General features: G+C 29.8%; 1 protein-coding gene across 1 annotated transcript; it reads left to right on the forward strand.

The window, feature by feature from the left end:
- The first annotated feature begins 2964 nt into the window (after window positions 1-2964).
- Window positions 2965-4757, forward strand: LOC111374545. The gene is made up of 2 exons (XM_022997224.1): window positions 2965-3916; window positions 4338-4757. The coding sequence occupies exons 1-2, from the start codon at window positions 3015-3017 to the stop codon at window positions 4489-4491; spliced, it is 1056 nt and encodes a 351-aa protein (XP_022852992.1). The 5' UTR covers window positions 2965-3014; the 3' UTR covers window positions 4492-4757.
- The last annotated feature ends 9468 nt before the right edge of the window (window positions 4758-14225 follow it).

Here is a 14225-nt window from a genome sequence, read left to right on the forward strand (position 1 = left end):
AAATTTTCAACCTTAACATAAATTTTAATTTTCTAGGATATGTGAATTTGTAGTTGGATGGACAATAAATTTAACGACCGATCTCAACTTAGAAAGATAAATCCTTGTTTGAACTCCATTTTTTCCTTTACTTTTAATGACACAATTCTGAATAAAATAATAATAAAAATTGCACTCACATATTTTTTAACTTTTAAATTCAAAAATCAAGTTCAAAGGTTTTTTATTTAAAAATCGAGAAATAATTCAAAATTTTAATATTAATAATTATATTATAAAGATTAATCTAAATACCTATCCACCTTCCACATTTCACTTCTCAAATTATAATCCTCTACATTCTCTCCTCTCTCTTTATCATACACCACCATAGGAAGGCCTCCCTTGGCACGAAGTGGTGAGCGTGACGATGTCGATTTGAGAGTAGCAACGCTCACAACGTTGCAGTGCATCGACGATGAAGTTTTGATGATGGTGCTAGCGATGGTGATGAGGTGGTGTGACTTCAGTTGGTGTCTATGGGGTGGAACGAAATGAAGAATATTTGTAACCAATTATTTGGGTAACTGTGACCAATAAATGTGATTGATAAAATACATAATTTGTGATCAATAAATAATATGTGACCTAACAAATGTGAGATTGCAACTAACTCTGTAATTGTAACTCACAATTTGTTAAGTTGTGATAAATTAATTTGATAATTTATAATCGTGATATAAATTGTGACCTATAAAATTTGTGATTTGATAAAAAATAATAATAATAAATGACCTACTAGTTTAATAATTTGTGATTAACAAATAAGTAGCGACCTATAAAATTTGTGATTTGTGATCGAAAATTAATATGTGACTAATTAATTTGATAATTTTTTATCAACAAATAAGTTGTGACATATAAAAATTGTGATTTGTTATTATGACATTTTGTAATTATGACTAGTATGTAACTGTAATTATAAATTGTATAATATAGTTATATTAATATATTTATTTAATAGAATATTTTTAATTATTTATTTAGTGTATATTTGAGCCATATTATTTTGAAAAAATGTATTTTGAAATAATAGATTGATGGAGAATGTGTGATTGAAAGATGAGGAAAAGTTTTGAATTTGCGTATAATATTATTTTATTGAAAAATATGTTGTTGAAATAATATCAAATCACTGTTTAATAATGTATTATTTTAGAAATAATATGGTTCAAATAGGGCCTTAATTAATAAAATTTAATCACGACCTAATTTTTGAAAATTTGAAACATATTTTGTAAGTTTGAAATTGTATATTTCAAACATATTAAATATTTATTGTTCTCAAAATAATATTACATGTAAATTCAAAATATTTTCTTATTTTTTGACCACAAATTCTCTAAAAAATCACTATTGTTTTTTTTTTTTCAATAATTTCATTTAAAATATGGAGCCCAACCAGAGGCTAAAACTTACTTAGCTCTGATTTGATTTTACTAAAAATAATATTTTTATTGAATTGAGAAAAGTTGATCAAATGTGTAGTTAAAAAATTAATAAAAATTGTGAATCTCATAAAATATGTGATTAAAATTAATGATTTATTTTGAATTAAATTTATCAATTTTTTAGCTAATTCAAATATAAGTTTATATCATTTTACTATACATGATTGTCTACTGAAGAAAAGTCGTAACATAACTCTATATTATCAAAAAAAAAAAAATGAAATAAATTTTTTAATATTAGACATTTCATATTTATCAAAATATTTTAAAATACAGTAATATTAAATTCGAACAATACAATTTTAGAAAACTATTAAAAATGTAAAATCTTATAAATTGGTAAATTACTTAAAATAAATAATAAAATACTTCCTCCCACCCGCCCCCACTTCACTATCTTCATTGAGAGAAAATTAACCACCCAAACTCCCTTCCCACTCCCATTCTAGCTCCTCGCTTTGTTTCTTCAAAAAATTGACGAGCCACTCGCCTTTCTCTCTTTCCAAAACAAATAATATTATCTAGCATTAGTGCTATTAAACAAGGCCGGTTTTGGCCCAAGGCCACAAGACAGTGGCCTTGGGCCACAGGATGAAATGGGGCCTCAAAAAGTTTTCGAAAGCCCAAAAATAGCTATTATGGAATTTCCTCAAATTTCTTACATAAATATTTTATGATAGTGCAAATAAAGTAGGGGCCTTTCTACGAATTACGTCTTTCAATTTATTGTTGCTTTTGAATTTATTTTTTTAAAATATAAGATATTTTTTATAATAAATAGTATGCACCATTCCCATACCTCACTGATTTTCATAAAATTTTTATGTTATACTTCTTGAAAACGAAAATTGATTCCCGATCCAATCAAACGATGAGTGAGTATCAAAAATATAATATTTCTTATCATGAGAAACTATTTGATTCGGCCAAGTTTGATGCCAATATGCTTGTAAAAAAATGGGCCTCATGATAACTTATTGCCTAGGGTTTAAAAATTTTCAAGATTGGCCATGATATTAAACATTAATATAGGTGTCAGTATGTCATAAGTTATAATAAATTAGTTATAAATCATTGTATTTAGTTAAATATCTAATTTAATGATATAAGAGTAGGCACATAAATCGGTGTTAAACACCAATAATGCTGAATACCATTACTCTTCTCATTTATTATTATTTGTAGTTGTTTATGGTAGTTCAAGAAGTGGGATGGTGGCGCAAATATAATGGAGGGTGTATAGATCTAGCCCCTATTGTAGAATGGATCTTGTGGCCAATGTGGGGATTTTGTCGCGATTGGGATTGATGCAAATTTGGTGACATGGTTTCGTGATGGATTATGGATATAAGCGATAGATGGTGATAGCAAATGTGACATTTGAAAATTTCAATTTTAAAAAAAATACAAAAGTACACACATTATAACAACATTGTCACACGTGTAAGTTACAATTCTGCAGTGTAGCAAACGATCACTGGAGGTCTTAGAAAGTCCCAAGGATTTGATGAAGCAGGATCAATAATGGCATCCGAAAATGTGAGCAAAAGCAACCAGCTAGTAAATACGAGCGCTGAGGTTAGTCGCGAAGATGGAAAACCACTTTTGAAAGTAGACAATCCCGGACTTTCTTCTTCTAGTTCTTCGGATTTTGGCAATGGCGATCTTCATGATGATTCTTCTGCCAAATCTGAACAAGACGGGGCTCTTTCATCTGAACCAGAATCCTTATCATCAGCAGATGTCTCACAGACACAGTGGAGCATGATAAGTGCATCTCCACGGGCTGGAAGCCCACTTCTTTTATCACAAGAATTGGCACCCCAGATTCCAGACTGGAATGCATTCAGTACAATGAAATCTCCTCCAGTTCAAACAATGGGGCGTCCCACAGGTTATGATCCAAATCGGATTCCAGTGTCTATTTTTTCGACTAAAAAAACAGGGAATATGGATTGGAGTGTTGCTTCGAACGAATCACTTTTTAGCATTCATATGGGAAATAACAGCTTCTCTAGAGATCATGCCATGTTCCTTGGCAAGTCTGGAGAATTGTCGCGGATTGAAGAATGGAACAACTCATCATCCAATCTTCAATATGTTCCTGAAACTAAATCCGGTGAGTTGAACAGCTGCCTTTCCAGCCTTCCCCCGCTCATTGAAGTAACAGCAGACGAAGAAAATTGTGTAAAATTAGGGGAGACTTATAGAAAAGGACAAGAGAATTCTGGTTCAAACCCAAAGATGGCTCCGAGAAAAACCGTAAAGGATCTAGAAAATAAAAGGCCATCCATGACTGAAGAAGTTCATCTTCCACCTAGTATCTCTAATGTGTCGGATGGTAAAGTAACTACTCGTTTTCCATCGAGCCCCCCTCGTCCTTCTGACGACAGTGGAAACAGCAGCAGCTCGTTTGCTTTCCCATTGTAAGTTCTTTTCTTACAGTAAAAAATACTAACTCATGATCATCTAAAATTAGCACTGGCTAAAATTCATGATGAAATGAATATAATAATTTCTCTACTGGATATGCTTTTACATTGTACTTCGGTTTTGTTAGTCTTTGAAGGTGAATTTGCTTTACAGTCTATTGGGGTAAGAGCTTCCATTAACAATTCAGTGGTCCGATGATGGAAACTGTAAATTTTAGTTGTGTTACAACACATATCCACAATGATTAATGGTATTTCTATATCCCGTGCTTTCAAATTGTCCTGACCATACATGCCTTAAGTGTTTATAGCTTTCTGCTCATTTTGAATGTGAAAAAGATTATGGTCTTTTTTTAGGTTTTTCTGCATTATGCAGTGGAAGGAATGTCTGACCGAATTTATTCTTCTGTCTCAGATTGGTAAATGATGGAGGGAAAACTGGCTCGTTGAAGTCAGTATCTAAGGAACCCGAAAAACAACAATCAGAATCAAAACCTTCTGATGCAACACCAAAAGCCTCGGAGACAAGATGGTTTTCTCGCTTCTCCTGTTGGCCTTTCTGCCGTTGAGATACTTTTGTATCTAGTTATTTACTGAATTTGCATTCTGGGACTATCAGCATAGAAGGATGATAATGTGTTGTGGTCCACAACAAAAAATGAGAGGCTTTTAGCTGTGAAACTGCCTGCCTATCGATGAATTGTAAACTAACGGAGTGCCCTGCATAATTTGTGCCTCGATTGTTGATGTTGTATGATAAATTTGTCATAGCATGAATACTTCATGTCGATCATTTGTTTTGATTTGTAAAATCGTTTCCTCATGTGACGAAAATCTTATATCTAGCTATGAATGGAAGAAATGAATTCCTGTACCAAATCTTATGTTTATTGCTTAAAGTAACTGAAAGAATTTACAGCATGCTCGAACATATGATCGTTCAAGAATTCTTACCTTAAAAGATGAATTTTCAAGTTCTTTTGTGGTTGAATCACATTACTAATTCACGTCTCAAATTCTGTATTGAAGACACTCTTATGGTTCTAAGCTCAATTACAATGGAAAGAGATTATTATCACAATTTAAGTCTTATGAGTTTTCATTAAAAAATATGGTTCTAGGCACTTTTCAAGTTAGGCGTGAATTTCCGTACGAATTTTCACCTATTGCTGCCATCTTGTCTCTTCTTGTCTACGACCAGTCTTGAAGGTTGCATGAGAGTTAGGGGAAGTTATAGGGAGCTGTAAGTTTGAATTTCAAGTTCAATCCACTTCCTTCAACCACTTTCATGTCTTGAAGGATTAGGTCACCCCATATAGGCAAACCTTGATCCATATTTTCAACATATCCCACTCATACATGATGTGCTTGACCCAAAGCAGAAGTTATAACGCACGTTACATCCTTCTCAAGGAATACTTCAAAAAAATTCATATGACAATAGATCTTGTGACTGGCGAGTACATATTAGAGCCCACGGTATTATAAATCTATTAGGAATATATAGTAATTCTAGTATACGAAAATCACATCGCATAATATTCTACACTCATTTTTCAACATTAATTCAAGTATTTCGATCCTCGAATATTTATGTAATATACTTGAACTTCATAGTGCATCCTTGTGTTCACAATTATTTGTAGACCCTAAATGGTTAACACAGTTGTCCAATTAGTGAATACAAACAAAAATGTTCAAAATAATTTTCCTTTTCTTCTTGAATCCTTTAATGTTAAACCAAAAGCTTTTCTGGACGTCCCATCATACCAAATCGATCATAGTTATTGATGACTTGCTAAAGTAGTAAGGCTAAAATAAAATCTTGAGAAATATTCTAACGTCATAAGGGTATATATGATAATAAAAATCTCAAAATCTTATACAATAAAGAAGTAGGGATCCATTCAATCATTTATCCAATATTGGTTGTAAAAGCACACGTGCTACAGTAGTTTCTCCCTCTCTTATGGCATATGTCATATTCTTGAAAAATTAAATAATAACTTTCAAATCCTAGTTTAGGTGTTCACCGATACCTAACTTGAGTGCTCCTAATATTCATTCTTTTAGGGAATCTCAAACTAAGAACTCGATTTGGTTATTAAACAAGTATAATGGATAGTATAATCCATTTTGATTGATTATAGTATTCTCATCTTGATATTTCACCAAGTATCACAATATCCTTACCAAGGTTAATATTGATACTCAATGACTAAATTCACGATAAGTGTTAGGACAAATATACATCATAACATACTATAATATCCTAACCACACTAGATATGGTTATTTGGGTATTTCGTTGTGCACTTATGAAATTCTTGGACATATATGAAGATTCATATTGTCGCCTTCCAATGTAGAAGTATCAATATCATATCAATTTTAAAGTTAAAATCATTATAGGATCTTTATCATGTATAACTTTTGTGAAAGAGCAAAAAGATTAGAATAATGTTTTAACGCAACGTATACAATTTGCTAAACCCATATTCTTCGTCTTAATGATTGCGAACAACCATTTCTAAATGGTTTTAATACACTCATAATTAGCCAATATGATGTCATCAACGTCAAAAGTTAGAATTACAACTTACCATTAGATCTTTACATAAATGCATGGATCTTAATGCGCATGATAGAAATTTGTACGAGATTTAAACCTTGTCAAAACTCAAGTACCACTCTTAAAATCACTGTATTTGCCATGAGTGTAAATATGAAGTTACCATAATATTATAAGCCTTTAACAATGAAATCTACATGTCGATCAATGTAAAAAATGAAATTAAACTTTATCTATCATAAACTCATTAATTTTCCACTTAGTTTCAAGAACTCAATGTTTTCAACAAACTTAATGTTCAATTAGAACTCCACCAGATCCCAAATGTGGGTGGATATTCGATACTTCATATGTACTTCCATTACATTTATTAATTTTTTTCTTTGTATTTCTGCAAGTAAGAAGTTTGGGTTAACCAATAATCATTGAAATTAAATTGCTCTCATTTGAAAACAAATTACTTCTACTTGAATCAGAAGCTTAAAAACAACTCATATGTACTCTAACTAATTCATCAAGCACATAATATTAATTTCACCAATATTCTACAAACATTTTTTCCTAATTAAGAAAAATGTCAAATAATACATCTTGTAGCTCAATATCCACCCAAAAATTTACTTATGAACCAATTCCCTTTGGACTGTCGTGTATCTCATAGAGATACATTTCGTTCTTATTGGAATCATGTTTCTAAACTCATTTGAAAATGTGTAAAGAACTTACGTAGTTGATCATAAGTCTACGATGACTTATATTTGGTTATCTACATATCTAAAAGCTAATATGATACTGAAAGGTAACGATATTGAGAAAACTCTATTGAGTGACATGTTATAGTTAACAAATACTATTCCCAAAAAACAAATACATAAATTGGATTGCATTATCTCAAACATCATCACATTCAGCAACACTCCATTCCTTCTATCCAATACAAATTATAATTTTAGTGAACAAGGAATATCTATAAAAATATCATTGAATTCTTGTGATAGAGATTCACACCCTCTAACAATTCTCAGAGTCTTTACTTTCATAAATTGATTTTTGCTAAACTCCAGTGAAGTCCTAAATCAATATGATATCTCCAACTAATGAAAATCAAAAGCACAACTGAAATACATGAATCTATTTATAAATATAATGAAAACATGAGGTTTCATCTCTATATCTCATGATCATAGTCCACAAAGAAATCCAGGTAAATTAACTGTATGGAAGTTTAGCTCTTATAGTCTTTGAATGATTTCACAACTCAAAACATTAAACCGCTGCACAAATATCCAAAATCATAATTAACATTACCATCATGAGTACGAACAAAACTACCACTTTAGAATAATGACATTCAAGATTAAGTTTATTAGAGTCTTTGATGCCATTGTTATATCAAACTGGAGATTAGTTTGTCCGTCTTGCAATACTAAGTTGCATGTAACATTCATAAAAATCTCCATTTTTCTTTATTATTAGTATATCTATACCAAGTCAAATACTCGATAATAGATAAAACAACATCTTGATTTCATGTAAAATGGTTTTCCAACTCTTGAATCCACTATCCACACAGGATACGATCTAATAGGTAGTGTATAGAAAGTAGACAACACTAAGAGGACTATATTCAAGTGTGACATTCTTTAGGTTAAACACTTCCAAGTCAAGTGATTCAAAACCTTATAGTTGAAGTACTTGAAGCCTTATAACATTAATCCTCTATCAAACCACTTTCATGTCCTTACAGTTTGATATGTTCTTCTTATCTTTCTTCCATTACTTCTAGCTTATTTAATACTCAAACATAATCATGTCCTCAAGACATGGTAATATTGAGTCACACGTCTTTTGGCTCACCACAATGGATAGTGTTAATATAAAAATAAAAAATTGACACTTCAATTTATAAGTCGCATTGACATTCAGTTCTCAAAGATTGAAGAAACTAGTTTGAAGTTACTTCTCATCTAGTAAAATGTGACCAACTAAAAAATGTTGAACAAGAAGTTAATTATCCCTGCTTAGTCAAATTTGAGAATAAAATTATCTCATGGAATTTATCAAAAAAAGCACAAGTACTAGAATATATATTTTTTATATTCGATAAAGTTCTTGATTTCTATTTTCTAATAGAGTAGCGTGACCCAGATCAGGTCTACTATTGTATGGTTAATGCTTTTTATAATAGACCAAATGTCTTATTGTGCCAAATATTTTTATATTTAGCTTATCACCTTTATAATAGATTTTTTAAGACATGATCTATAAGATTTCTTAATAAATGAACATTTATGAATATATACCATTTTGAATTAATACAAAATAAATGTATATGATAGTTCAACATTTGGCATAGATTCAAATGTTCACTATGTTCTCAATCATCATCTATAATCTTATTGTTTCACTATCATAAACTTGATTTCATAACGCAAAAATTCATAAGTTCTAAGCAAGAATTACATTAATTCTTCAACCATAAAACTCCTACTCAATTGGTGGGTTAAATAGCTTTAGGAAATATTTTCTTTAAATCTTTCAATCATCAAACTATCACTCAACCGATAATTAATAGTTTTAAGTAAAAAATTTACTAATTCGACTGAACTTAGCATTTATGATAATAAAAAATATCTTGTAATTTAATAAGGCAATGATGTAATATACAACAAGAGCATAAAATGTACATTTATTTATTTATGACATATATCTTGATATCATGTATTCATTCATTCTGAAAATTAATCGAAGATTAAAACTCACGCCATTTAAATTTCATTATGCAAATTTCCGAACACATCATTATCTTTGTTACTACACCATTCCAACAAATGTAAATTGATATCAGAATGCTCATATTCTGCTTATCATAAAAAATTTTCCCCAAAATTATAGGGTCACAAAATCCGTATGGATGCTTCACGTGTTCCACTTGATTATATTTCAAATCCCTTTCATAATTACAATAAGCACATAGCTTCTCAACACATTTTATACCTGTAACCTTTCATTATTCTCTCTTAGAACGTTTAAAGTATGCATGTATCTAGCAATTCGAACTAAGCATATAACATTAAAAGTATGCATGATTCTAGCAACATCAAACATAGCATAAAAATCGAAAATATGTCATTATTAATCACACGACCACATCAAGATCAACATCATTTAAGAACATGGGGATATAATATTATTTGACATCAAAGAAATTTTTTACACTAAACTTGTATTTTTTAACTTAAATATAATTTTGAAAAAATTATTAACATACAGACGGGTCTAAATACTTTGAAAGTATTTTTCAATCTTAAAAATCGGGTGCATTTTTAAAAAGTAAAAAATAAAAACTCCCCAGTTGATTGTAGATCTCCAAATAAATATTTTGAATTTAATATAAAATTTTCTGATTTTAATTAAACCAGGAATAATTTTTATGTATTTATAAAATATATTTTAAACTTTAAATACATGAAAAAATAATATTAATATACTGAAAAATTGAGAATAACTTAGGAATAAAAATATAATTTTTAAAGTGCCTAACAACCCTCACACGCTTGCACACGTCCCAAGTAGGTTTTTTTTTTTTTTTTTTAATTTAAATTTTGCGTAACGCCTTACTCGCACCCGGCTATACCAGTACCTGATCTTTTTCCATCTAATTTTTTTCTCCTTGATTTCAACGTTCTGAGTTTCTTTGTATTGTTAAGTTTCTAAATTTCCATATTTGACACCATGTTTGGGACAACAACACAATGCACTTACATAGTGAGGGCAATAAAATTATGTTCATCATCCTCTTCATTTTCTCAAAATTTTAAGATTTTGATCAGAACTTCAAAACTTTATAACTTCTTCGTTTTATGTCAAAATTTAATGACTCGTTTGATTTGTGTTTCAGTTTTCGATTTTATATTTTAAGTGTCTGTTTTAAAATTACTAAAAATGCATTTGGTTTGTCATTTTGAAAAATTATACTATAACATTATATTCTATAAAATTCTATTATTAAGTAAAAATTGAAAAATTTTATAATTATATAAAGTAATATATACATTTTAAAATAGATGAATCTTACAATATTTTGTACATTACAAAAAGTAAAATAATAAATAATAAATTGAGTAAAAAATATAGAAAATAAAATAAATATTAGTAACGTAGACTGAGAATATTTTCATCTATGCTCATTTAAATATATATTTTTTAAAAATTGTTTCGTATATAATAAGAGATTGAACTATTTTTATCTTTTACTTCCTTAAATTTATTTTTTTAGAAGTTTTTTTAAATTTTATTTTTAGAATTTAGAATTTATTTTTCAAAATTTTTAATTTTCTATAAATATTAATTTTGAATTTATTTTTCTTGAATTTTATTTTTTAAAAAAATTTTAAAATTTTGTTTGTTAGAATTTTCTTTTTTTTGAGTGTTTTTAAAATTTTCATTGAAAACACCCCAAACGTTAAAAATACATTTTGAGTTTTATGTTGTAAAATTATCTTTGTTTTCGAAAATGTATTTTACGAAATACCAAACCAAACTTGTTTCATTGTTTTGCAAAACTAGAAAAGCAAACCAAATTAAACACACCTTAAATTTCTTTGCATGGTTGAAAAGCTCATTAAAATACTTCTCTACTCATACCAATCTTATTCCATGATAATTGACATATAGAAAGTAGTAAATTTTTTAATTTTTTAATTTTTTTTGCAAAATCAACTAGGATTTCAATTTTCTCCCACATATTGTAACGAAAATAAATAAAATTTGGCAGTTGAACTCTACAATAATTTCAAATTCTCAAAAAAGCTATTAAAGATCACATAATGTTTCAAAATTTAACATACACAATTTATAATTCAATTGAATTATGTAATGACATATTTAAATATGAAAAACTGTAAGGAATTTAATCTTAGAGTCTGATACCAATAAAAGAATTTACAGCATGCTCGTGCACAAAATGGGTTCTAGAATTTTTACTTTAAAAGATGAGTTCTCAAGATATTTTTGTGGTTGAATCGTCTTACTATTCCATGTCTCGAATTTTGTAATTTCAGAAATCCCGTGGTCCCAATTCTAATTACAATTAAAGGAGATTATTATTCACATTTGAGTGCCTTATATTACGAGTTTTCATGCCAAAAATGTGGTTATAGACATTTTTCAATGTAGATATGATTTTCTATATGAATTTCACTTATTATTATTATTATTATTATTATTATTATTATTATTATTATTATTATTATTATTATTATTATTATTATGATCATCATCATCATCATCTTTTCTCTCTTCTTATCCAAAACAAGACTTGAAAATTGTATAGAAGTTAAGGGAGGTTATAAGGAATTGTAAGTTTGAATTTCAAGTTTAAACCACTCTCTCCTACCACTTTGACGTCTTGCCGGTTGACTCACCCCATATGGATGACCTAGACCCCTATTTTTCAACTGTAACTATAAACTAAAATTAGAAAAACTTTAATCTTATGCAGTAACAATTTGTTAAATGTGAAAATTTCAAAATTCAAGTTTCGATTAATTGAAAATCACATTTGCTTTATTCGGTTTCTCCAAAGAATCAGCAAGTGTCAAAGTTCTTCTCAAGTAAAAATTAACAAAATTCACCCTTAAAATAATGACATTCCAACTTAAGAGGTATTTCGATTGACAAAGACACTAAAAGCATATTTTAGAAGCATTTTTAAACAATTCAAATTTTAAACGGATAAAAATAAATAATGAATAAATGAATCATACTTGTATATCCGTCAAAATATATGGATAAAAAGTAATACTTATGAACCATTTATGAACATGAACCAAACACATAGGCCAAAATTTATAGAAGTATATACAATTTCCTAAAGCTTTCTTCAAGAAGTTCGAAACAAAGCTACTGCAATATTCACCCAAGGAGTTTATCTTAATTAGCCAGCTACATATTTCTCTATTTTCTGCAACAAACACTAGACAAACACTCCCATAAAGCACAAATAAAAATGTGACAGACTCTCTAATAAACTAGCATATATTTCAAAAAAATATCAAAATAAAAACAGAAAATGGAGAAATCAGCTGATACAATGCATCAATCCAAACATAACATTTTTTGTTGTAATGTGACCTAAATTTTAGTGGGTATTGGAGTCTTAATTGAAGTGGTCTTGAAGAAATCAAAATTATGGATCGGGAAGAAAAGTCATCGCATTTTCACTAGTATGCCACCAGCTGGCCGTTCGAGCGATACCTACATATTTTCTACAAAGACTCATCACCCACCTAGCACCCATCTGGCGATCGAATGGTGGGGAGCGACAGGATTATCCGGTCCAAGTCCATTTTCACATTTTGACGTGTTTTTGGACTCCTATTCATCTATAACTTGGTTTCTAGGGTTTTATATATATAATTCATGGCTTGTATTGTTCATATAACATTCATACAATGTCTTGAAAGCTTTAGATCTTAATTGAGGTATTAAGATCTTATTGTAAGCACAATTACTATTAATTGTAGTGGATTTCTCCTCCTCCGCCTATGGTTTTTCCCATTTTTGGTTTTCGCATTCTTATTTCGTTCTTGCTTATTTTATTATTGTTATTATCTTGCAATCAATTCATAACAAGTGGTATTAGAGTTAGGTTGATTATTGCGTATGACAACGATGAAGTATGATTTTCTATTATTGGATCGAAACATGAAATTTACTTTATAGCAAGTGAAGATGAGAGTGGTTCTTACGTAGATGGATTTGGAGGAAGCTTTGCTTGGTTTTGATAAGATGCCTTCAACTTGGATGTGGAATGAAAAGTAGCATAGGGATTATGAAAATCTAATTCCAAATTCATCTACGTCTGTTAAATCAAATTCTTCAAGATGTTCAAAAGGAGAAAAGTGCAACTACGTTGTGGTTGAAGTTAGAGTAACTTTGTATGACAAAAGGCTTTACCAGTAAGTTACACTCGAAACAACTCTTGTATTCTCACCGAATGTCCGAAGGAGCGTCATTGGATGATCACTTAACTATGTTCAAAGAAATCGTGATCGATCTGGAAACATTGTAGGTTAAGTATGATGAAAATGACTTGGATTGATGTTGTTGTGTTCACCTTGACTTCTAGAGATACTAGTCTCGATAGTTGGGATACTCTCACTATGAAAGAGGTCTATGATGTTTTATTATCTAAGGAGTAGATGAAACATCTTGTTGGGGGATCTGGGAGTTAAGCTAAAGGTTTGGTTGTTCGTGGGAGAGATCAAGATAAGAATCTTGGTAGGAGTATGAGAAGCAAATCGAAATCTAACCATGCAGAGGAAGTATGTCATTACTGTTAGAAGAAGGGACATAAGAGCTAATTGCTATTCAATGAAAAATAGAAATAAAGTTGCTAGAACTGCTGAAAAAAAAAAAGGAAAGCAACTTGTTAACACAACGGAGGCTGATTTTGTGGAAGATGGGAAAAATAAAGGAGAGCTTCTTATGATTTTTGTAATGGATTTTTGACTCGGAATGTACTTTTCATATGTGTCCCAAAAGGGATTGGTTTACAACATATGAAAGAATTTCGAGAGATGTAGTGATTATGTGAAACAATGTGCCTTGTGCAGTTAGAATCAAAATGTTCGATGGTGTTATCAGAACAATTACAGACTTCGAGTATGTTCTAAAACTGAAGCAAAATCTTATATCTTTGAGTACACTTGACTTAAAGGGTTATAAA

Source organism: Olea europaea, unplaced genomic scaffold (genome assembly GCF_002742605.1).
Source record: "Olea europaea var. sylvestris unplaced genomic scaffold, O_europaea_v1 scaffold126, whole genome shotgun sequence".
NCBI classification, from domain to species: Eukaryota; Viridiplantae; Streptophyta; class Magnoliopsida; order Lamiales; family Oleaceae; genus Olea; species Olea europaea.

What these genes read in the sequence shown, in the direction of transcription:
- LOC111374545 (XM_022997224.1), top strand. Translation starts at nt 3,015, where the DNA reads ATGGCATCCGAAAATGTGAGCAAAAGCAACCAGCTAGTAAATACGAGC. An exon ending in AGCTCGTTTGCTTTCCCATT is followed by an intron (nt 3,917 to 4,337) that starts GTAAGTTCTTTT and finishes CTTCTGTCTCAG; the next exon opens with ATTGGTAAATGATGGAGGGA.